The 26,381-nt window shown below is 46.4% G+C and overlaps 1 protein-coding gene across 2 annotated transcripts in view; it reads left to right on the forward strand.

Annotated features, from left to right (window-relative positions):
- The first annotated feature begins 6,846 nt into the window (after window positions 1-6,846).
- The window catches only part of LOC139538828 (E3 ubiquitin-protein ligase SH3RF3-like), a 69,714-nt gene continuing 50,179 nt past the window's right edge, over window positions 6,847-26,381 (forward strand). For both annotated transcript variants that reach the window (XM_071341307.1, XM_071341308.1), the window contains exon 1: window positions 6,847-7,497. In XM_071341307.1, coding sequence (XP_071197408.1) covers window positions 7,123-7,497 — 375 coding nt within the window. In that variant the 5' untranslated portion in view covers window positions 6,847-7,122. The remainder of the gene's footprint in view (window positions 7,498-26,381) is intronic.

The raw sequence follows: 26,381 nt of genomic DNA on the forward strand, positions 1-26,381 counted from the left end.
AAAAATATCATTTTCCTCCGCCCTAGAAGATGAGGATCAACCTGATGCAGGTAGTGAATGGTATTTATGTGCCTCCACAACTCCACTACGACATCTAGAGGTGAACCACAAACAATACATCTCCTCTTGGTAGGCTATTGAATTAACGTATTCTAGCTACTGTTAGGCTACTGATGTGGTGAGACGGAGACCATTCAATAAATCTACTCACATTTATCTGCATCTATCCTTTCATCAGTGTGCAATCAAGCTAATTGAGAGAGAGAGCGGAAGGGAGAGGAGGGGTTTGTATCCGGTATCCGTGTTGTTGGTCCATAAATAAAAGGGGAGCATTAAACTTTATACTTTGTACCTTTAAAGAACATGAAAGCTTCAGACTCTGGTTCATGTGTCTAAGATTTCCAATGTTCCTTCTGGTTTATGAGTGTTGAGTTATTGATGTGATGTTTATTTATTTGTTTACCAGTCGGCGCCAGTTGTTTGGGACGGACCGAACCCTGGACTTTCCCTGAGGCACAAGAACTGACCAAAGAGACTCCACCACTCTGTCTCTCTGTCTGTCTTCTCTCCTTACTCTGCCCGGTCTCCCTCTCCCCTTCCTCCCCGCTCCTCCGCAGGAAAGAGCAGATAAAAGATGTGCTTAGAGCTTCTGAGGAGAGAGAGGTGTGTTTGAAGAGCTAACTCCTGTAAGTCCTATAATTATACCTTTCTGCCCCGCCCCCCCTCTCTCTTTCTCTCTCTCTCCTCTCACTCCTCTCTCTCTCTCTGGCAGCCCTGAGCCCGGTGGCCCTCTCATCCTCTCATCTCTGATCCTCACAGGAGCAGCTTCCTTCCTTCCTGACCGACAGACAGACTGGCAAACAAAGAGACCAGTGAAGAGCAACAGAGCCTCACTGGGATGAAAACACCTATCATATTACATTACTCCAGATGACTATTACCACAGGACCACAGCCAGAGCAAACAGAACCCCAGTCAACTGTCTTCTAAAGCCAACAGCGATAAGGCCAATATCAGGTCTTTAATAAAGACAGCTGGTGTAGGAGGAAGGTATCTAGCTACTGAAGCCAAAACAAATATCACAGACTTCTTCTCTCTATTTAAAGTTTAAACTGTATATTTAGCCATCCATGTAAGTCACAGGAGTTCCAGGCTCCTGACGCTTTGCATGATGGGTACTCTGTAAAGGTGGGCATATTCTATCCTCTCCTGTAACTACACGTCCTCATACACACGCACACATACGTGTATGCTGTCCTCTAACTACTGTACTCCTCAACAGGAGAGCAAATTCTGTTACCATGGTGACTGCAGTGTCAGCTAACCTAGTTTCCACGGTGGAAGGACATTGGGTGAAGAGAGAAGGCTAGCCTATTGGTAACATTATTGATGTACAGTAAGTTTTAAATATAACAACTTAACAACTGTTTTCTTTACAACACTCAGACACAGATTTTCAGTGGTGAATTGCGTTTGGGATGGTTAGATGAAACACGCATAACATGTGGGCAGGAGAGGTAGGGGCTAGTTACACACATACACACGTAGAAACTTACTTGCTTGCTTATAGTGGGCCATCATATCGATGATGACATTCCATATCTGCCTCTATTTGTGAGTCTTTGTGTGACTGTAAAGTCCAATCCTTCACCCACATCGTCTGTTTCAGACGGGGCATGTGAAGTCTCTGACTGGGGGTGTAGGTGAACACACACACACAGCCGCCTCTTCCTATACGTAGACTACACGCTGCTAGGGGGCCCCACGACCCAAATAAATGTAATACAAATGTGTTTTTTTAGAAACTAAGATAGTTTGAAAAGTAGAATACACAAGGTGCAATGTTTTAATTTGGTAGTGCATCAGCAGTTTCCCACTTGTTATGTCAGTCACTCAATTAGCCCGTGTCAGAAAAACATTTTGTATTGCTAGTGATGGGTTCTGGGTTCTGACTCCTAAACTTGGAATAGTGTTAATTATCAGGCATCCTATTGAAATATTGAGTGCTATAGTCTAGGAGGGTCTACCTACACCAGAAGTTAATGGTTATCTGTAGGAGGAATGAATATGCTGGAGGCAATTAAGCTTGGATTGTACTGAGTGAAGGAAAGACGATCACATGTTGGCAGGCACTGATAAGGGTGGAGAGATGTGGTTTAGTGAGGAAAGGGGCCAAGGTCAGGTCAGATCACGTTAAGGGAGAAGGAATAGTTTATTTCCTGCCTAGCAACAAAGATGTCATGTTTAGAGAGAAGGTGGAGATTCCACCCCAAATTGGGGTATATATGGGGCGGCAGGTAGCCTAGTGGTTAGAGCATTGGGCCAGTAACTGAAAGGTTGCTGGATTGAATCCCCGAGCTGACAAGGTAAAAATCTGTCGTTCTACCCCTGAACAAGTTAACCCACTGTTCCCCGGTAGACCGTCATTGTAAAAAAGAATTTGTTCTTAACTGACTTGCCTAGTTAAATAAAATCGATATACTACCGCTGGTGGAACCATGTCTTTGTCTTATGCAGCTGTATGACCCAATGGGTGAATAAACTTGGTTTAAGCTTTACTAATCGTCAGTGAGTTTTACTAGGTTCATTTAGAACCTAACACTAGGTAAGGTATTCTACCAGCTATCTAAACCTTGTAGTAGGCCTAATCATCACCAAATTACCGACCGGGCACGCAGGGCATGTGCTCATGGGCCCTGACCTCCAAGGGATCCCTTTTGATTTGGTTTGTCACTCTCACACAGATGTGATATGAACATGGCATAAGTCATGGCAAAATTTGTAGAATTGCAGAAAATTTGCTTTAAAACTGCAAAAGCTTCTCACCACCCCATGACAAATTGTGTAGAATTACAGGAAATGTACTTTAACACTGCCAACATTTGATCTATTACCAAGATTGGGGACACTAAAACGTTTTGCCTGCGATGTGGGGGTGCCCCCCAACCAAATCTCACTTAGGCCCTCCAAAAAGCTAGAGGTGGCTCTGCACACACACACACACACACACACACACACACACACACACACACACACACACACACACACACACACACACACACACACACACACACACACACACACACACACACACACACACACACTACCTGCACGTCAGGCGGTTTAGGCCCTGTGCTCGTCTTTGTGGGTGGTAGTGCCGCCCCTTAGCCAGGCAGGATGTCTGATCTGTGGAACTCAACTCACAGCCTGCCACCCCCCCCCCCCCCCCCCCCCCCAGGAGGCAGGAGTTAAACGTGAGAAACAGGTAGAGACAGACAGAGACAGAGACAAACTGTACTGTGCAGCTGACAGACCTTTTCCTTCCTCAGCCATGGGGCTCTAACAGGAACTTAGGCTGCATCTGAAGTGGTACTCTGTTCCCTGTAAGGCTCTGGGAAATAGGAGTGCACTATGGTTTTATTTCAAACCAGAAACATGGTTTGGGTGGCAACTAGGAATGTGTGTGTGTGTTCAGTCCAAGAGCAACCTCTTAGATCTTACAGGGTAGGCTCAAGCAGTTAATACTTTTCATCAAAACATCTGGGCTATGGATCAGTTCAACATATCACCAGCAGGCGCCGCTAGAACCCCTAGTTACCATCAATACTAGGCTACCTACTGTCCACAAGACAAACAACAGATATTTCTTTAGATGTCAGCAGGGTGGCAGTATCTTCACACATTTGTCTGCTCTGGTCTGACTGATGCGTAGCCGCAGGAAGTAGTGCTGCAGCACTCCCTGAAATATCTGAATGAAAACACATTTTAATATTAATCACAAAAGTAGTGCAATGGGCCTTTACAAGTCCTGTATTAGCAGACCTATATAGCCAACTGTAGCAAGAAAAAAAAAATCTGAAGACCATCCTCCTCAGTGAATTTCATAAAAAGATATGTTTAAAACATTAAAAAAGTTATCAGTTTTAAATAAAACTATACTAAATGTATTCACGTCACCAAATAATTGATTAAAACACACTGTTTTGCAATGAAGGGCTACAGTAGCCTCAACAGCACTCTGTAGGGTAGGACCATTTGACTGAGCCATGCCTCCTTGCCCGTCCAACATTTCCTCATCTCCCACCCTTTCTAATGCGACTAGCCCTGATGCTCCTCCTTCTTTTCCGCTGCCCCGCTACAAAGTTTCTTCCTGCAGGCGGTCACTGAGTCCGAGGTGCTAAAAGCATAACCCCAAAAAGCAATCTGGGTCAGATGGTTTAGACCCTTTCTTCTTTAAGGTTGCTGCTCCATCATCGCCAAGCCTACCTCTGATGTTTTTAACCTGTCTCTCCTCTCTGGGGAGGCTTCCATTGCGTGGAAGGCAGCCATGGTTCGTCCTTTATTTAAAGGGAGAGATTAAGCTGATCCTAACTGTTTTAGGCCTATTTCTATTTTGCCCTGTTTATCAAAAGTGTTGGAAAAACTTGTCAATCATCAACTGACTGGCTTTCTTGATGTCTATAGTAATCTCTCTGGTATACAATCTGGTTTCCTCTCAGGTTATGGATGTGTCACTGCAACCTTAATAAAGGTCCTCAATGATGTTACCATTGCCCTTGATTCTTAGCAATGTTGTGCTGCTATTTTCATTGACTTGGCCAAGGCTTTTGATACGGTAGACCATTCCATTATTGTGGGCCGGCAAAGGAGTATTGGTGTCTCTGAGGGGTCTTTGGCCTGGTTTGCTAACTACCTCTCTCAAAGAATGCAGTGTATAAAGTAAGAACATCTGCTGTCTCAGCCACTGCCTGTCACCAAGGCTCGAGCCTAGGCCCCACGCTCTTCTCAATTTACATCAACAACATAGCTCAGGCAGTGGGAAGCTCTCTCATCCATTTAAATGCAGATGATACAGTCTTATACTCAGCTGGCCCACCCCCTGGATTTTGTGTTAAACACTCTACGACACAGCTTTCTTAGTGTCCAATAAGCTTTCTATGCCCTTAACCTTGTTCTGAACACCTCCAAAACAAAGGTTATGTGGTTTGGTAAGAAGAATGTCCCTCTTCCTACAAGTGTGATTCCTACCTCTGAGGGTTTAGAGGTTGAGGTAGTCACCTCATACAAGTACTTGGGAGTATGGCTTGACGTTACACTGTCCTTCTCTCAGTACATATCAAAGCTGCAGGCTAAAGTTAAATCTAGACTTGGTTTCCTCTAACGTAATCGCTCCTCTTTCACCCCAGCTGCCAAACTAACCCTGATTCAGATGACCATCCTACCCATGCTAGATTACAGAGACGTAATTTATATATCGGCAGGTAAGGGTTTTGTGCTGTAAGGGTTTTGTGCTGTTACCATGTTGTGCTGCTGCCATGTTGTGCTGCTAAAATGTTGTTGTCATGTTGTGTTGCTACCATGCTGTGTTGTCATGTGTTGCTGCCTTGCTATGCTGTTGTCTTAGGTCTCTCTTTATGTCGTGTTGTGTTGTCTCTCTTGTCGTGATGTGTGTTTTGTCCTATATTTTTTTAATTAAATGTTTTAATCCCAGCCCCCATCCCCGCAGGAGGCCTTTTGCCTTTTGGTAGGTCGTCATTGTAAATAAGAATTTGTTCTTAACTGACTTGTCTAGTGAAATAAAGGTAATATTTATTAGAACAATTTTTTTAAGTAGCCGGAGGACAGCTAGCTTCTGTTCTCCTCTGGGTACATTTACATCAATAGAATGGTTCTCAACTCCTTCCATAGACTTACACAGTAATTATGACAACTTCCGGAGAATGTCCTGATTTTACAAATGTATTTCCACTGGGGCCCACCTGTGTAAGTGGTAAACTGCTTACTGACTGTATACTGCATGATTGTAGTGGGTTTACTAATGCGTTAGGTCTATTAGCTATGTTGACTATGGCATTACTTTAGCTAATATGGTGACAACGATGTAGGCTGTGTGTTGTGGTTATGATATGGTTTGGCTTGGAAAGTTTTTTTTGCCTGGTCACATACAGCTGATGTGTTGTGCATTGAAGTCCAGTAGCGAAAGGAAATGGTGAGAGGAGGAGAGAGCATAGACACGAAAAGGAATACTACTTGGCTGCTATGAAAGTGAACTGTGGTTACGTGTGATCAGGAGATTCCACCAATTCTGTTGAAAAACGTTTCTTAAACGGAAGCAAACGGAACAAAACAGGGATAAACAAACCTGAATTTGTCCAATAGAAACTCTCATTTGCAACTGTTGGACTAATGATTACACCCTAGATCAGCTAGATGCAGTCAATAGTGTCTGCCAATGTGTCACTGTCTGACACCTCAAATTTTTCATAGGCTAGGTTGTAGCAACCTCATGATGGGTATAGGGACAATTTGAGTATCATGTAGTAGCCTAAACGTATTGATGTTACATTGAGCTGGGTGAATGGAATATGAATGACAGTCATCCAATATGCTGTAATAGAAATAAGGCCATGCTCATGAAAAAATTGTAATCGTTCTCCTTCATCTTAAACAGCACCGACCGCCACTGGTGTTGGTTATTCTGTGGTAGAATTACCTACTCTCCTAATGGAGTCTACCAAATATCTGGTTCAGTTTGCTTATTGACTTGACACCTTATTTATAAAGATACGCCACACTACTAGCTCATCAGAGATGGTGACAGGTTTTGGGGATAATCTGTGTTGCATTATACCACTTGAATGCATTCCACACTCTGTTCATCCCCATAGAATAACAGTAACATTATCACACACACACACTAACACTCACACTCTCTCTCACACACACACACCCACACACACCGAGAAAGAGAGAGAGAGAGAGAGAGAGAGAGAGAGAGAGAGAGAGAGAGAGAGAGAGAGAGAGAGAGAGAGAGAGAGAGAGAGAAGAGAGCGAGAGGGGCTGCCTGGTTGCCTGCATGGGCTTCGTTGTGGGAAATTGCACAGCAGAGCGTGACCTCACTGCATTCTGCACAGCTGTGCGAGCGAGCAAATAGAGAGAGAGCGAGGAGAAATAGAAGAGAGAGCGAGAGGGGCTGCCTGGTTCCCTGCACGGGCTCTGTTGTGGGAAATTGTGCATTTAAACAGCCTTACGCCGATATGCATTCTTCAGTTTCTGGTGCATTACACGCGCAACAAGAAACCAACACCCACTCGGTTAACGTCATTAATAACGCAGTGTGAGATGGACGAGTCGTCACTGTTGGATCTATTGGAGTGTTCAGTGTGTTTGGAGCGGCTGGACACTACAGCTAAAGTCCTGCCTTGCCAACACACCTTCTGTCGCCGCTGCTTGGAGAACATAGTCAGCTCCAGGAACGAACTGAGATGCCCAGAATGTCGTATCCTAGTCGGCTGTGAGGTGGATGATCTTCCCGCGAATATCTTGCTGGTCCGCCTGCTGGACGGGATCAAACAGCGGCCACGGAATGGAGGTAGTACCAGGCAGTCCCTGGTGGGAGGCGGGCGGTCGCTGGGCTGTGCAGCCGGGATCAGTGCCTCTCCCCCGGGCAGTGGGATCAGGGACCTGCCGGTGGACACACGAAGCCCCCCGGTCAAGGTACGTGGCTCTGCTACGGTCTAATCCGACGTCGTATTTGGGCTGGTTGGCTACCAACTTGCTGTACAGAATGTTCCTTGGCTGGAGTCCTCCAGAACAGAGTTGCTGTAAACATGTGTGGGGGGTGATATTGCATTATAGCTGGGAATCTGTTTGGGAAATCTAATGTGACATCAGGAAGAAAAGAAAGCACCTCAATGTTAAATACAATAAAGTGCTGAAAGACATCAGTGATATCCACCCCTGGCCCCTGCAGCTAAAGACAATTATAGGGAGAGAGGGGGTGGGGAATAATGGAAATAGAGAGTACTTCACCTGTGCTATTCATGTTGTTGCTTGACAGACAAGCCAGGTGTAGCCAGAAATGGTTTAGTTACCTCATTGGCTGGCTGTGTAGAGTCTAGAGCTGCAGCAGTATAGCATGTTTCATAACATAGACTGAACAAAGCAGCCAGAACAATGACATGGTTGGATGTTGGGGTTCTACCTTATACACAGTCTAGTTTGATTAACAGTATCCTATATGATAACAGATGTTTGGGCCCATTATGTTTGTTTGTTTGAAAAGGTTAATGTCATGCCATGTCATGTCTTTGGCCCAAGTAGTGTACATAGTATACAAAATGTAACTCACAATCCTCTTTGATTGTGAGTTCCGGCTCCCAAGTAGCGCAGCATCTAAGGGACTGCATCTCAGTGCAAGAGGCGTCACTACAGCCCCTGGTTCGATTCCAGGCTGTATCACATCCGGCCGTGATTGGGAGTCCCAATAGGTGGCGCCAAATTGGCCCAGCGTCGTCCGGGTTTGGCCGGGGTAGGCCATCATTGTAAATAAGAATGTGTTATTAACTGACTTGCCTAGTAAAATAAAGGTTAAATAAAAAAACTAAAAAAAGAATTAACATACCAGTGTTTCTTCTTCTCATACTTCCCAGTCCACTGAAGGGGAGCAGGGTGACTATTGAACATACGGACAGTCCAGGACTGAGAGACAGAGTGTCTGGTGGGGTGCAGCTAGCAGGCCTGCCAGAGCCACCAGCAGAAGCAGTAGAATCTAAACACTGATCGTGGATGTGTGGAATGCTCCGAGGCAACCATCTCTCTCTCTCTTTCTCTCTCTCTCTCTCTCTCTCTCTCGCTCTCTCTCTCTCTCGATGTGTTAGTTTAAGATGTCTCCTTCAGACTAGACAGCCAGCCGCAGCTGTGCTTTATTCCTCTGAACACTCACACTCTGACAAAGACACCCTCAACATTTATTAAGGAGCAGGAATCTCATTTAGTGTGTGTGTATGGGTGTGTGACTGTTTGTATGTGTGTGTGTGTGTGTGTGTGTGTGTGTGTGTGTGTGTGTGTGTGTGTGTGTGTGTGTGTGTGTGTGTGTGTGTGTGTGTGTGTGTGTGTGTGTGTGTGTGTGTGTGGCTGCTTCAGTTGGAAGGATGAAGAGCAGAGAGGATTCAGAGGGAAACTTTTGTCTTTGCTGACTCAAACACACACACACACAGTCGCACAGGGAGAGCCTATGATATGGAGAGCCCATTGAGGGGAGCCAGACACATGCAGTATTAATGTGGTCATAATGAAGTATTAATGCAGTATTCATGTGGTCATAATGAAGTATTAATGCAGTATTCATGTGGTATTAATGAAGTATTGGTAAAGGGAATCTGTAATGTAATGAGTGTCTGGTTGTTGATTCTGGCTAATCTGCATGGTAATAAACTGACTGACAGGACTTACGGCTGTCTGGCAGAGACATAGTATACATTGCTGCTTGGCCTGATGTAATACACACATACAACAATATGGTATTGTTGTACTTGTATGAAGAGAGAGAGAGAGAGACTTGTAGTGGGAGAGAGGGAGAGAGAAAAAGGGAGAGAAATGCTGAAAAAAAGAGGGGTGTAAAGGCTGGGGATGGAGATGCAGATAGTGTATAGGCTGGTGGGTGGAGATGCAGATAGTGTATAGGCTGGGGGGTGGAGATGCAGATAGTGTATAGGCTGGGGGGTGGAGATGCAGATAGTGTATAGGCTGGGGGGTGGAGATGCAGATAGTGTATAGGCTGGGGGGTGGAGATGCAGATAGTGTATAGGCTGGGGGGTGGAGATGCAGATAGTGTATAGGCTGGGGGGTAGAGATGCAGATAGTGTATAGGCTGGGGGGTGGAGATGCAGATAGTGTATAGGCTGGGGGGTGGAGATGCAGATAGTGTATAGGCTGGGGGGTGGAGATGCAGATAGTGTATAGGCTGGGGGGTGGAGATGCAGATAGTGTATAGGCTGGGGGTGGAGATGCAGATGGGTTTATTGGCCTAGATGGGGTGTTGTGTGCTAAACAAGCTTTCAGCTTGGCTGCTATTCCCATGGGGTTAAGGGTTAACTCCCATCCCCCCACAACACACACACACACACACACACACACACACACACACACACACACACACACACACACACACACACACACACACACACACACACACACACACACACAGAGAGAGAGAGAGACACACACACACACACACACACACACACACACAGAGAGACACACACACACACACACACAAAGTTAACCCCCCACCATTGTTAGTATGGAGATGAGGGTGAGAAGTCAGTCAGGTCTGGCGGCTGGCCTAGTGCTGGAAAATGAATTCATACACGGAGGAGAGGATAATAAGAAATTATCTGTTACCAATGTGACTGACCAGATCACCTCTCTGTGCAACTCAAGAATGTGTCAGCCCACTGAGCCAAAGCCTGATGTATTATCACAGGATCTAACATGAGACTTCAAGTCCCAGACATGGTTATTCATCTTCCAGGTCTAAACTGTTATGAACGTCAAGTGTTAATGGTCTCCTGTGGAACACTTTCTGAGGGATTAGGCTATATCATGGAAACATCTCTCTCTCTCTCTCTCTCTCTCTCTCTCTCTCTCTCTCTCTCTCTCTCTCTCTCTCTCTCTCTCTCTCTCTCTCTCTCTCTCTCTCTCTCTCTCTCTCTCTCTCTCTCTCTCTCTCTCGCTCTCTCTCTCTCTCTCTCTCTCTCTCTCTCTCTCTGTGTGTGTGCGCGTGAGAGCAGTGTGTCACATCCTGTTGCGACCAGGTTCTGCTTTCTCTCTGTTTAGTCTACAGGAGGAGAGAGGGAGAGACAGAGAGACAGAAAAAAGTGTGATGGAGTGATGGAGAGAAGGCGAGAGAGCAAAAGAGAGAGAGATGTCAGAGCTATGAGATATAAGTCCTTTCAAACAGAGAGACATTGCCAAAGGAAATGTGGACATGATGTCGTTGATCAGGCTGATTAGCCTAATTCAGCTGATACACCCCCTCACCCCACCCCACACACACACCTCCGCTCCAATCTCCGATCTCAGGTTGCAGCTGAGCAGAGTTCCATAGAATTTAAAACCTATTCTCTGTACGCTGCCTGCCAGTGCCTGGAATTGGCTATCTCCTCTCTGTGCTTTGAGATGCAGTGTGTGTGTAATTGGCTATATCTCTGTGCGTGTAAAGGGAAATGGAGAGTCCATCATCTTTAGAGCCTCTCTCTTCCTCCATCCCTCTCTCTGCCTGGTTGAGTGATGCTGATGATTATTCTGCTGGAAATTAAACCTCCGTTTCTTCAGGAGACCTGGGGATCTCTCTCTCTCTATCTGTTTCTCTCTCTCTGTCTCTCAATTCAATTCAATTCAATTCAATTGACTTTATTGACATGGCAAGTTATTATTACTTACATTGTCAAAGTATACATATCGAAAAATTTAAATAAAATATATATGTATATATATACACAAAATATATATATATTTATATATAAATAAATGGTGGGACTAACAGTAATAATAATAGTAGTAGTGGACATGGGATTACCATTAATAACAGCTACAACAACAATATTAATCAGAACAACAATACATTAAAGCAACAGTAGTAGACCAGTGTCAACATGACTGAGAAGACACATGACCTGGTACGAAAGACAAAACAAAACTAAGCTAAATGGGAAATATTATCAACATTTCTTTGCATTTTTCACTGGCTGTCCCTCAGGCTGTGGCAGGAGGACACATATTTGGCTGCCAAAACTGCACATTTTGGCTTTTCACCCAACAAATATTTGAATTTTTCTTCATCTTTTATAGTTTCAAATTCTTTGTATTGAATTATAATTTTGGGAAAGAAATATGCTCTTAGGTCTGAGTATTTGTCACAGTGTAGTAGGAAATGCACTTCTGTCTCTACCTCTCCCCTGGAGCAGAGTGAGCACAGCCTGTCCTCCCTGGGCAGCCAGGTTTGTCTGTGATGACCGGTCTCTATAGCCAGACTGTGCTCACTGAGTCTGTACCTAGTCAATGTTTTCCTCAGTTTTCTATCAGTCACAGTGGTCAGATAGTCTGCCACCATGTACTGTCTGTTTAGAGCCAAATAGCATTGAAGTTTACTTTGATTTTTTGTGGTGTCTTTCCAATAGGTTATATATTTTTCTTTTTGTTTTGTGATGATTTGGTTGGGCCAGATTTTCTGAGGGCTGTCCTGAGGCTCTATGGGGTTGGTTTGGGTTGGTGAACTGAGCCTCAGAACCAGCTGGCTGAGGGGACTTCTTCTCTTCTCTCGTCTCTCTCTCTCTCCATCTCAGTGCGAGGTGAAGTGATGTTTATCCAGAGAGACTCATTCAATCTGAGCAGCTTGACAGAGAGACTAGTGGCCACTTACCAAACCAGCCTGTCCTAACCTATCGTCACCCAACCTCAAGTTCACATGGTTTGGTAATCTCTTATTGAGCAGGGAGAAAAAAATAGGCCTATTTGTGTGCACAGTACTACAGTTGAAGTAGGAAGTTTACATACACTTAGATTGGAGTCATTAAAACTCGTTTTTCAACCACTCCACACATTTCTTGTTAACAAACTATAGTTTTGGAAAGTCAGTTAGGACATCTACTTTGTGCATGACGCAAGTAATTTTTCCAACAATTGTTTACAGACAGATTATTTCACTTATAATTCACTGTATCACAATTCCATTGGGTCAGAAGTTTACATACACTAAGTTGATTGTGTCTTAAAACAGCTTGGAAAATTCCAGAAAATTATGTCATGTCTTTAGAAGCTTCTGATAGGCTAATTGACATAATTTGAGTCAATTGGAGGTGTACCTGTGGATGTATTTCAAGGCCTACCTTCAAACTCAGTGCCTATTTGCTTGACATCATCAGAAATCAGCCAAGACCTCAGAAAAAAAATTGGAGACCTCCACAAGTCTGGTTCATCCTTGGGAGCAATTTCCAAACACCTGAAGGTACCACCTTCATCTGTACAAACAATAGTACGCAAGTATAAACACCATGGGACCATGCAGCCGTCATACTGCTCAGGAAGGAGACGCGTTCTGTCTCCTAGAGATGAATGTACTTTGGTGCGAAAAGTGCAAATCAATCTCAGAACAACAGCAAAGGACCTTGTGAAGATGCTGGAGGGAACAGGTACAAACGTATCTATATCCACAGTAAAACGAGTCCTATATCGACACAACCTGAAAAGCCGCTCAGCAAGGAAGAAGCCACTGCTCCAAAACCGCCATTAAAAAGACAGACTACGGTTTGCAACTGCACATGGGGACAAAGATCGTATTTTTTGGTGAAATGTCCTCTGGTCTGGTGAAACAAAAAATATAACTTTTTGGCCATAATGACCATCGTTATGTTTGGAGGATAAAGGAGGATGCTTGCAAGCCGAAGAACACCATCCCAACGTAGGTGGCAGCATCATGTTGTGGGGGTGCTTTGCTGCATGAGGGACTGGTGCAATTTAAAAAAAAAATAGCATCACGAGGAAGGAAAATTATGTGGATATATTGAAGCAGCATCTCAAGACATCAGTCAGGAAGTTAAAGCTTGGTCACAAATGGGTCTTCTAAATGGACAATGACCCCAAGCATACTTCCAAAGTTGTGGCAAAATGGCTTAAGGACAACAAAGTCAAGGTATTGGAGTGGCCATCACAAAGCCCTGACATCAATCCTATAGAAAATGTGTGGCCAGATCTGAAAAAGCATGTGCAAGCAAGGAGGCCTACAAACCTGACTCAGTTACACCAGCTCTGTCAGGAGGAATGGGCCAAAATTCACCCAACCTATTGTGGGAAGCTTGTGGAAGGCTACCCAAAACATTTGACCCAAGTTAAACAATTTAAAGGCAATGCTACTAAATACTAATTGAGTGTAATGTAAACTTCTGACCCACTGGGAATGTGATGAAAGAAATCAAATCTGAAATAAATAATTCTCTCTACTATTATTCTAACATTTCACATTCTTAAAATATAGTGGTGATCCTAACTGACCTAAGACAGGGAGTTTTTACTAGGATTAAATGTCAGGAATTGTGAAAAACTGAGTTTCAATGTATTTGGCTAAGGTGTATGTAAACTTCCGACTTTAACTGTATGTCTGAGATAAAGCCTAGGAATTTTATCGGGGAGCTAACACAAGTTTTAAGGTCTCAGACAATGTTACTGTAATTTCCATGTAAAAGGACCCATGTTCACGAACAAGTTCATAGGAGCATGTCAAATTGGGGGTCAAATGAAAGATAAGAGGCTATATTTTTGAGAAATTAAGGCATATAATAATTTTCCATGATAAAAATAGGAACAAGCAATGGCTTTGATTTCTTGTCAAACAGATGGAATAGAGGTCTTAGACAACATCTACCAGAAAATGTCTTACATGGTATTAGAAATACATCAAAACTAAATAATGTTGAAGTAAAGACCCCTGCAGACTAATATCAACACATATTTCATTTCGGATCATTTTTTTCTACATTTTTTAAGTTTAAAAAACATTGCCTTGTGCCTTGAATCCGTTACCAAAAACCCACATGCTATATCTTTAAGATATTTGATATTTTCTGTCCCTCATGAGGAGGGAGGACAATGAAAGTTCCCTGAAGTAACAAGTTAAGGTACACCTATGAATTAGTTGTAATGTTTTTACGGTAGCAGAATTTCAGAAAAATCTGTGACAAACATTTCTGCAATCGAATTGGCTACAATGGGAAATCATAGTAGGCACAAACCACAGTTGGTTCACTTGCTATAGTCCTCCTTTCCACTGGCATAATGTTATGTTCAGCTGATAACAGTTGTCTTTCTCTTTCTGTCATCTGGTGGTCTAAGCAAGTGTGACAAACCCCCCCCCTCTCTCTCACCCTCTCTCTCTGTCTCTTCTCGCTCCTTTCTCTCTCTCTCCAATTAATGTCACTTCTCCCGGCTCTAACTGACACCTAACAATGAGCCCCCTCTCTTTCCATTGACTGTAACCAGTATCCTCAACCACTGAGCACCGACCGACACCGGACATCCATGGACGTTAAAAGTAGTTAAAATTTGGTCAGTTCACCCAAGACTTTATTTCAATGTCCACAGACATCTGGACCAGCATTCATTTGGCCCAAACATAGGTGTCCATGATTGGTTCAGATTTGAACCAATCATAGACGTCTATGTTTCACAAGTTTAGACATTACAGTACTTACATTACAGTAGAGAACAGTAGAGTACTACGGGATGTAACGATTCACCGATACCCATCAGTCCCGATTCAAATGTTTAAGATACAAGTGCATCGTTCTGCAGACCCCTTAACTGATCCAAATGTAGCATGCATCGGTCAGAAAATCTATTCAAACGTTACGAATGGATGGTTCACTTTGTTGTTGTTGTTGCTCATATTACATTCTTTCTACCTTCTGAAAATACCTCTCACATTTCAGTGTCAAACTGCAAGTAACTGTGTTGACAGTCATTGATCTACAAGTAATTTTGCATGCCAAGCAACCCCAGACAATATCAGTAGCCTAGTCAAACTGCACACTTTGCCCAGCTTCGCTCACTAACCAACGCGAGAAACCCCAAGGCTCGATCCTAGTTCCCACACTCTTCTCAATGTACATCAACAACATAGCTCAGGCAGTAGGAAGCTCTGTCATCTATTTATATGCAGATGAGACAGTCTTATACTCAGCTGGCCCCTCCCCGGATTTTGTGTTAAACACTCTACGACACAGTTTTCTTAGTGTCCAGCAAGCTTTCTATGCCCTTAACCTTGTTCTGAACACCTCCAAAACAAAGGTCATGTGGTTTGGTAAGAAGAATGCCCCTCTCCCCACGGGTGTGATTACTACCTCTGAGGGTTTAGAGGTTGAGGTAGTCACCTCATACAAGTACTTGGGAGTATGGCTTGACGTTACACTGTCCTTCTCTCAGCACATATCAAAGCTGCAGGCCAAAGTTAAATCTAGACTTGGTTTCCTCTAACGTAATCGCTCCTCTTTCACCCCAGCTGCCAAACTAACCCTGATTCAGATGACCATCCTACCCATGCTAGATTACAGAGACGTAATTTATAGATCGGCAGGTAAGGGTGCTCTCGAGCGGCTAGATGTTCTTTACCATTCACCATCAAATTTGCCACCAATTCTCCTTATAGGGAACATCACTCTATACTCCTCTGTAAACTGGTCATCTCTGTATACCCGTCGCAAGACCCACTGGTTAATGATTATTTATAAAACCCTCTTAGGCCTCACTCCCCCCTATCTGAGATACCTACTGCAACCCTTATCCTCCACATACAACACCCATTCTGCCAGTCACATTCTGTTAAAGGTCCCCAAAGCACACACATCCCTGGGTCGCTCCTCTTTTCAGTTCGCTGCAGTTAGCGACTGGAACGAGCTGCAAAAACCACTCAAACTGGACAGTTTTATCTCCATCTCTTCATTCAAAGACTCAATGATGGACACTCTTACTGATAGTTGTGGCTGCTTTGCGTGATGTATTGTTGTCTCTACCTTCTTGCCCTTTGTGCTGTTGTCTGTGCCCAATAATGTGTGTACCATGTTTTGTGCTGCTGCCATGTTGTGCTGCTAAAATGTTGTTGTCATGTTGTGTTGCTACCATGCTGTGTTTTTATGTGTTGCTGCCATGCTATGCTGTTGTCTTAGGTCTCTCTTTATGTAGTGTTGTGGTGTCTCTCTTGTCATGATGTGTTTTGTCCTATATATACACTACCGTTCAAAAGTTTGGGGTCACTTAGAAATGTCCATGTTTTTAAAATAAAATAAAATATTTTGTCTATTAAAATAACATCAAATTGATCAGAAATACAGTGTAGACATTGTTAATGTTTTAAATGACTATTGTAGCTGGAAACGGCAGATTTTTAATGGCGTACAAAGGCCCATTATCAGCAACCATCACTCCTGTGTTCCAATGTCATGTTTTGTTAGCTAATCCAAGTTTATCATTTTGAAAGGCTAACTGATCATTAGAAAACCCTTTTGCAACAATGTTAGCACAGCTGAAAACTGTTGTTCTGATTAAACTAGTAGACTAGTTGAGTATCTGAAGCAACAGCATTTGTGGGTTTGAATACAGTGTCACGACTTCGGCCGAAGTCGGTCCCTCTCCTTGTTCGGGCGGCGTTTGGCGGTCGACGTCACTGGCCTTCTAGCCATCGCCGATCCACTTTTTATTTTCCATTTGTTTTGTCCTTGTCTTACACACCTGGTTTCAATCCCCCAATTACTTGTTCATTATTTAACCCTCTGTTCCCCCATGGTTGTTTGTGAGTGATTGTTTGTTTGTAATACGGTCCGTTATTGTGGGCTCGATTTATTGTGTTGTATTTGTGAATATTTGACTAAATTACGTTTATTACTCATATCTGCTGTCCTGCGCCTGACTCCTCTACACCAGGCGCTATTACAGAATCACTCACCACCGAATGGAGTCAGCAGGAGCAGACGCCCTCCCTGTGGCGATACAGGAGCGCGTTCAGCAGCATGCGACCATGTTGCAACGTCTGGGCACCGCCATTGATCGCGTGCTGCAGACGATGGATCGTTGGGAGAGAGGAGGAGGTCTTCCAGCGCCTCCACCAGCAGGCCCCACTGTCCACCCCTCCTTCACCCGGGCCCAGCGGGATTCGGCTCACGCTCCCGAGGGAGTATGATGGGATGGCTGCCGGATGCCAGGGGTTCCTACTCCAGCTGGAACTCTACCTAGCGACCGTCCACCCGGCTCCTTCGGGATGTGAGAGCGTGTACGTCCTCGTCTCCTGCCTCTCAGGCAAAGCCCTGGAGTGGGCCAACGCCGTATGGAGTGAAGGAGACATGGCATTGGACCATTACGCAGAGTTCACACGCCGCTTTCGGGCAGTTTTCGAACCCCCGCCTGAGGGTCGAGCGGCGGGTGAACGTCTGTTCCACCTGAGGCAGGGGACGAGGAGCGCGCAGGATTTCGCTTTGGTCTTCCGGACCCTGGCCGCCAGACCGGGATGGAACGACAGGGCCCTGATCGATCACTACCGGTGCAGTCTGCGTGAGGACGTCCGTCAGGAGTTGGCCTGCCGAGACAACACCCTCACGTTGGACCAGCTGGTGGACCTGTCCATCCGGCTGGACAACCTGCTGGCTACCCGCGGACGTCCGGATTGGGGCCTGTCAGTTCCATCCCCCAGCACTTCTGCTCCGACCCCCATGGAGCTGGGATGTGCTGTGCTTAGGGCGACCGGAGGAGGGGCCATTCCCTGCACCATCTGTGGCCGCAGAGGGCACACTGCTGGTCGGTGCTGGGGGGGTTCCTCAGGGAGTCGAGGCAGCAGGCAGGGCGCTATCGTGTCACCCCAGGTGAGTCGGCACCAGGCTCACCCAGAGCCCCCTGTTGCTCACATGTATGTGTTTATTAAATTTCCTGAGTTTTCCCCGCATTCCCAGCATAAGGCGCTCGTAGATTCAGGCGCAGCTGGTAATTTTATTGACCGTTCATTTGCCCATAGTCTAGGGATCCCCCTTGTTCCTGTGGATATGCCCTTCCCTGTGCACGCCCAAGATAGTCGACCATTAGGGTCAGGGCTGATTAGGGAGGCCACTGCTCCACTAGGCATGGTTACGCAGGAGGGTCACAAGGAGAGAATCAGTCTCTTCCTTATTGATTCTCCTGCGTTTCCCGTGGTGCTGGGCCTACCCTGGTTGGCCTGTCATGACCCCACTATTTCGTGGCAACAGAGGGCTCTCAAGGGGTGGTCACAAAAGTGCTCAGGGAGCTGTGAAGGGGTTTCCATTGGTGCGACTACGGTGGAAAGTCCAGACCAGGTCTCCACCGTGCGCGTCCCCTCAGAATATGCCGATTTGGCTCTCGCCTTCTGTAAGAAGAGGGCGACTCAATTACCACCCCATCGACGGGGGGGGGGGTTGTGCGATAAATCTCCTGGTAGACGCAGCACTTCCCAGGAGTCACGTGTATCCTCTGTCACAGGAGGAGACGGCGGCTATGGAAACATATGTCTCCGAATCCCTGGGGCAGGGATACATTCGGCCCTCCACTTCACCTGCCTCCTCAAGTTTATTTTTTGTGAAGAAGAAGGATGGGGGTCTGCGCCCGTGTATTGACTATCGGGGTATCAATCAGATCATTGTGAGGTACAGTGCGATCGAGTCAATGCACGGGGCGCGCTTCTTCACAAAATTGGATCTCAGGAGCACTTACAACCTGGTGCGTATCCGGGAGGGGGACGAGTGGAAGATGGCATTTAGTACCACCTCAGGGCACTATGAGTACCTCGTCATGCCGTACGGGTTGATGAATGCTCCATCAGTCTTCCAGGCCTTTGTTGACGAGATTTTCTGGGACCTGCGCGGGCAGGGTGTAGTGGTGTATATCGACGACATTCTGATAAACTCCGCTACACGTGCCGAGCAAGTGTCCCTGGTGCGCAGGGTGCTTGGTCGACTATTGGAACATGACCTGTACGTCAAGGCTGAGAAATGTCTGTTCTTCCAACAGTCCGTCTCCTTCCTAGGGTACTGCATTTCCACGTCAGGGGTGGAGATGGAGAGTGACCGCATTTCAGCCGTGCGTAATTGGCCACGGTAAAGGAAGTGCAGTGGTTCCTAGGGTTTGCCAACTACTACCGGAGGTTTATCCGGGGCTTTGGTCAGGTAGCGGCTCCCATTACCTCACAGCTGAAGGTTGGACCAGTGCGACTGCAATGTTCGGCTGAGGCGGACAGGGCTTTTGGTCAACTGAGGGCTCTTTTTACCTCGGCTCCCGTGCTGGCTCATCCGGATCCCTCTTTGGCGTTCATAGTGGAGGTGGACGCTTCCGAGGCTGGGATAGGAGCCGTGCTCTCTCAGCGCTCGGGTACGCCACCGAAGCGTCACCGCCTGTACCTTCTTTTCGAAGAAGCTCAGCCCAGCGGAGCAAAACTATGATGTGGGGGACCGGGAGCTGTTGGCTGTCGTCAAGGCTCTGAAGGTGTGGAGACATTGGCTTTAGGGGGCGAGACACCCTTTTCTCATCTGGACTGACCACCACAATCTGGAGTACATCTGGAGTACATGGGCCATGTTTTTACCCGTTTTGTGTTCACCCTGTCCTACCGACCAGGTTCCCAGAACGCTAAGGCAGACGCACTGTCCCGGATGTATGACACAGAGGAGCGGTCCATGGATCACACTCCCATACTCCCGGCCTCTTGCCTGGTGGCACCGGTGGTTTGGGAGCTGGACGCGGATATCGAGCGGGTGCTACGTACAGAGCCCACTCCTTCCCAGTGTCCAGCTGGGCGTCTGTACGTTCCGTCTGCTGTCCGCGACCGGTTGATCTATTGGGCCCACACGTCACCCTCCTCTGGTCATCCTGGCATCGGTCGGACGGTGCGCTGTCTTAGTGGGAAGTATTGGTGGTCCACCTTGGCCAAGGACGTGAGGGTTTATGTTTCCTCCTGCTCGGTGTGCGCCCAGTGCAAGGCTCCCAGGCACCTGCCGAGAGGGAAGTTACAACCCCTACCCCTTCCACAACAGCCGTGGTCGCACCTGTTGGTGGACTTCCTGACGGATCTTCCTCCCTCACAGGGCAACACTACGATCCTGGTCGTTGTGGGTCGGTTTTCTAAGTCCTGCCGTCTCCTCCCTTTGCCCGGTCTCCCTACGGCCCTACAGACTGCGGAGGCCCTGTTCACTCACGTCTTCCGGCACTACGGGGTGCCTGAGGACATAGTCTCTGATCGGGGTCCCCAGTTCACGTCCAGGGTCTGGAGTGCGTTCATGGAACGTCTGGGGGTCTCGGTCATTCTCACCTCAGATTTTCACCCCGAGAGTAACGGGCAGGTGGAGAGAGTAAACCGCCACTCCTCCACTAACCTCTCCCCCTTCCAGTGCGTACTGGGGTATCAGCCGGTTCTGGAACCCTGGCATCAGAGCCAGATCGAGGTTCCTGCGGTGGACGAATGGTTTAAGCGCTCGGAGGAGACCTGGGACGCCGCCCATGTATACCTGCAATGGGCCATGAGGCGGCAGAAGGCGAGCTCCGACCACCACCGCAGTGAGGCCCCGGTGTTTGCACGGGGGGCCGGGTCTGGCTCTCGACCCGAAACCTGCCCCCCCACCTGCCCTGCCGGAAGCTGGGCCCGCGGTTTGGGGTGCCATTCAAAGTCCTGAGGAGAGTGAACAAGGTATGCTACAAGTTACAGCTTTCCCCAGATTACCGTATTAATCCCTCGTTACATGTGTCTCTCCTCAGGCCGGTGGTGGCTGGTACACTCCAGGAGTCTGAGGTGCGGGAGGTTCCTCAGCCCCCTCTGGACATCGATGGGGTCCCGGCATATGCTGTTCGAGCCATCCTGGACTCGAGGCGTCGGGCGAGAGGCCTTCAGTACCTCGTGGAGTGGGAGGGTTATGGTCCGGAGGAGAGATGCTGGGTGCTGGTGGTGGACGCACACTAGAGTTGAATAAACTATAATGTACTGTATTGTACTGTACTGAACTATACTCTACTCATTAAAGAGCTCATAAAAAATAATAGCCTGTGTGTAGAATAATACCCAAATATGCAACGGAGGATATTGCATATTTCTACCTTTGTGTACCTATTCAGGATACATCACCATGAAGAGAATGACCTTCATATGCATTATGATGCATTTCTGGGTAGTACCAGATCAGGGACCCATGATGAAGTTCTGTTTCTGCAATTCTGTCACCGGGTGTAAATCCACTTCACTTACTGTTCAATAACCAAAATAGATTTTGACAAAGTCAAGGTGTCATGTCATAGCTGACACCCCATTCTTTCTTCAGACATGTTGAGTCTTCATTCAGAGCAGATATTTAACAGAGTTTTTGGAAAACATGGACACAAAAGAAACTGATGGAGATTCTACAGAAAGTCTGTTACCAAACATGTGCAACTACACAGTTCTTCGAGTAAATGTGTTTTTTATAAAATGTTCAGTGTAAATGTTAAAAGTAATCCATAGAGTTGTATGGTTTGTTGAACTTTGAAATCAATGGTTTTTGTTTGGCCTACATTTTAAATGAAAAATTGGAGTCTCAGTGTGAAATTGCCCTTTCCCATTACATGAGCGTGGTTCGTGGAACCATCTCCACTACACACACTCAGAGCTGCTATGATAGAGAGCTACTGGAGTAGGCAGAGTTAAACTGAGACCAGCAAACCCCTGCAGACACTTTTCTCTTCTACCCCATATGTACACCAATTGTCTCATTCATCGCTCTCTGCCTTTTTTCTCTCAACCCCTGTCTCCCTTCTCCCTCATTCTCCCTATTTTCCTCTTCCTCTATATCTCTCTGCTTCTCTTTGTCTTTTTCTGTGTGGCATTATAATGCCTATCTGCTGAATACAGCTGACAGCTCTTTCTCTCTCACTAAAAATGTAACACAGCATGAGCAAGAAACATTCTCTCATCTTTAGATCTGAAGATGCGTCACTCCTAGTCAGTCAAATATTTATAATAGAACTGTACCTGTTTTCTAGGGAAATAGTGAAATGGAAATGTTCATGTGATGTTTCGTTCCAAATAAGTCACTCATATTCACTGAGACAGATGTACAGTCACCCACACTGTTGAGTGCGTGTGTGTGGGTGCGCGTGCGTGACAACAGCTTCAGGAATTGTACTACTTTTCTCTACTTCTCTCCCTCTCTCTCTCTCTCCTGCTGATCTTTCTCTCTCTCTCTCTCTCTCTCTCTCTCTCTCTCTCTCTCTCTCTCTCTCTCTCTTTTCTCTCTCTCTCCTGCTGATCTTTCTCTCTCTCTCTCTCTCTCTCTCCTGCTGATCTTTCTCTCTCTCTCTCTCTCTCTCTCTCTCTCCTGCTGATCTTTCTCTCTCTCTCTCTCTCTCTCTCTCTCTCTCTCTCTCTCTCTCTCTCTCTCTCTCTCTCTCTCTCTCTCTCTCTCTCTCTCTCTCCTGCTGATCTTTCTCTCTCTCTCTCTCTCTCTCTCTCCTGCTGATCTTTCTCTCTCTCTCTCTCTCTCTCTCTCTCTCTCTCTCTCTCTCTCTCTCTCTCTCTCTCTCTCTCTCTCTCTCTCTCTCTCTCTCTCTCTCTCTCTCTCTCTCTCTCTCTCTCTCTCTCTCCTGCTGATCTTTCTCTCTCTCTCTCTCTCTCTCTCTCTCTCTCTCTCTCTCTCTCTCTCTCTCTCTCTCTCTCTCTCTCTCTCTCTCTCTCTCTCTCTCTCTCTCTCTCTCTCTCTCTTTCTCTCTCTCTCTCTCTCTCGCAGTGCATGCTGGGTGTTTTTGGAGTTTGAGTGTTTGGTGTGGAAAGCTCTATCCTAACTAACTTTCTTGATTCCTTTCTTTACATGTTATTTTCTATGGTGGAGGGTTAATGCAATATTTGTTTTAGCGGTATCCAAAGTTTTTTTTCAAAGTTAGGGTGGAAGAGGACAGAGAAACGTTACTGGGTTTTTGAAGTTGTGGTGTGCGCGATGGCTTCTCAGCCTAGCGCGGAGGAGACGCTGTCTATACAGCATGGATTCAGGTGTGTTCCTGAGAACGGAGTTAAGGTGGAGGAGGTTCTACTCGCGGTCGGTGAACAGGTAGGAGCTGAGTTTATACATTCTGCTTCTAGAATGAACAAAGCTGTGGTTGTGTTCATGAAAAGGGCTAATTTGGTTGGTAGGCTAATTGCTAGCGGAATATTTGTAAGGGATGTGTTGGTGTCAATTTCACCTCTCTCTACCCCTTCAACAAGAGTTGTAGTGGCAAATTTGCCTCCGTTTATTACGGATGATCAAATTAGGAAAGAGCTGAGTCGTTTTGGTAAGTTTGCTAGCGGTTTCCGTGTACTGTCAGCAGGGTTTCAGGCAGATGCCGTTAAACACGTTGTTTCGTTCCGGAGGCAAGTGTTTATGTTTCTGAACAACAACGAGCAACAGCTAAATGTGCACTTTAAAGTGAGACATGGGGAGGGGCTCTATGCAGGTTTTGCCAGCACAGATAGTCTACGGTGTTTTGAATGTGGGGATTTGGGGCACAAGAGTTTTGCGTGCCCACACAAAGGCCGTAGTAAAGGTGAGGGTACAAGCGCCAGTGGTGGAAATCGAGGTCAAAGTGCAGGGGGTAAGGAGATGCAGACAGCAGAGGCTGGACCTAGTCAGGTTAGAGATGGTGGTGTAGATGAGGCTGGGCCTAGTCAGGCTAGAGATGGTGGGGTAGCTGTAGCTGAGTTTAGTCAGGCTAGAGATGGTGGGGTAGTGGAGGATGGGTCTAGTCAGGCTAGAGATGGTGGGGAAGCAGAGGCCGGGTCTAGTCAGGCTAGAGATGGTGGGGTAGCTGAGGCTGGGCCTAGTTATGCTATGGAGGGTGCTGGGTCTAGGCAGGATATGGATGGTGGTATAGCAGGGGCTGAGTCTATTCAGGCTATGGATGGTGGGGTAGCTGAGGCTGGCCCTAGTCATGCTATGGAGGGTGGGGTAGCTGAGGCTGGCCCTAGTCATGCTATGGAGGGTGGCGTAGATGATACTGGGTCTAGTCAGGTTATTCTAGTGGATGAGGAGAGTATAGTGGGGAAGTGTAAGAGATTAGGGGGGGAGGAGGAGGGTGTCAAGCGGAAAAGGAAAAAGGGTGTGGACAAAGGCACCATGGAAATGTTGCCTGTTGCTGTGGGTGAGGCCCTAACCAGAGAGAAAGAGCAGGTGGTCAGGGTGGGAGATAGAGAAGAGGAGGAAAGTGAGTCTGAGGAAGAGGATGAGGAGTTATTTTTTTCAGACTCCTCTTCAATTGGCCCGGAGCTGACAGCCAGTCAACCAGAGGGGTCTAAGTACACGTTGAGAGAACTGACAAGGTTCCTGAATGAGACTAAGGGGAAAAAAGTTAATCTTGAGGCTTTTTTTCCTGATCCTAGAAAGTTTGTAAGATCAGTACAACATGCTATGAGAAATGAGGGGCATGGTGTCCTCTCACCCAAGAAACGGTTTAGGTTGAGGAAGTGGGTCACAACAGTGCGTAAAGGTTTACCTTCAGACACTGTTTAAATGTTGAATTTCTTTCTGACACTGGGGCTTTTTGAGCTTTGCTATTGGTCTATTTCTCTGCTGGCTTTTCTCCCACTTCTTATGGAGACTCTTCGGGTAGGCTCGCTTAATATAAATGGCGCCAGAGATGCGGGAAAGAGGAGTGTGTTGGGTGAATATGTAAAACAAAAAAAAGTACATGTGTTATTTCTGCAGGAGACGCATAGTGATGTGGTGAATGAAGTTGATTGGGGGCTCTGGTGGAAAGGGGCAAGTGTGTTGAGCCATGGGACAAATCTTAGTGCAGGGGTGGCAGTCCTTTTTGCACCGGGTCTGTCTGTAAAAATTTGCTCCTCAAAGGAAGTGTGTAAGGGTAGGTTGCTTGTTGTTAAAGCAGAAATTAACAGCATGGTTTTTGTTTTTATAAATGTGTATGCGCCTAACACAGGGAGAGAAAGAGGGGTTCTATTTGGGAGTCTTAGACAGGAACTCTCACAAGTAGCGCCTGAGGAGACGCTGGTGATCGGAGGTGACTGGAACTGTACAATGGATTTTACAAAAGACAGAAATGGGGAAGAGCCTCATTCAGTGTCAGTGGGAGTGTTAGGGGACATCATTAATCAGTTTGACCTAGTGGATGTTTGGAGAACTAAACATCCAAACACAAGACAGTATACATGGGTGAAGGTTTTTGGGGCTAGGGTGAGTGCAGCCCGACTTGATCGTTTTTACATATCTAGGAATCAGAGCAATAGGCTGCTGGGCGCTACCATTCTCCCAGTGGGGTTTTCGGACCATCACATAACCATGGCTCGGCTGTCTATTTCACCAGGGCCCCGGCAGGCATCTTATTGGAAGTTCAATGTAAAGCTCTTACAAGATGCCACTTTTTGCTCAGTTTTCCAGACCTTTTGGGAAAGGTGGGGGCAGCGAAGAGAGGAGTATGAGTCTTTGAGTCAATGGTGGGATGTGGGGAAAGTGCAGATTCGGCTTTTCTGTCAACAGTACACAGCTCTCTCATCATCAGAGGCTAGGAGAGTATTGGGGGAACTAGAGCGGTGTATTAGTGAGATGGAGGTAGAGATGGTGGGGCAAGGCAATGTAGGCCTCCAGGCTAATTTAGCCGAATTACGTAGGGACCTGGGCAGTTTTTTCCAGGTTAAAGCAAAGGGAGCACTTGTAAGAGCTAGGTTCTCCATGCTCAAGGAGATGGATGCTCCCAGCTCCTTCTTCTTTGGTTTGGAAAGACAGAGCAGTGAAGCCAAGGGTATGCATTGTCTACGGCTGTCTGATGGGCGGGTGACCTCTGTGGTGGGGGAGATGCGGGAGCGGACTGTGGAGTTTTATACTGAATTGTATAGGGCAGAAATGTGTGATCCTATGTGTGCTCAGGTCTTGTTCGCAGGACTCCCTAAGCTCTCTCGGGCACAGAGGGATGAAATGGACATTCCTCTGTTGTCACATGAACTGGCAGAGGCCGTAACCCAGATGTCCCCCGGTCATGCACCGGGGGTCGATGGACTCCCAGTGGAGTTTTACAAAAAATTCTGGGGAATAATTGGACAGGACTTC

The sequence above is a fragment of the Salvelinus alpinus genome, chromosome 14 (assembly GCF_045679555.1).
Source record: "Salvelinus alpinus chromosome 14, SLU_Salpinus.1, whole genome shotgun sequence".
NCBI lineage: Eukaryota > Metazoa > Chordata > Actinopteri > Salmoniformes > Salmonidae > Salvelinus > Salvelinus alpinus.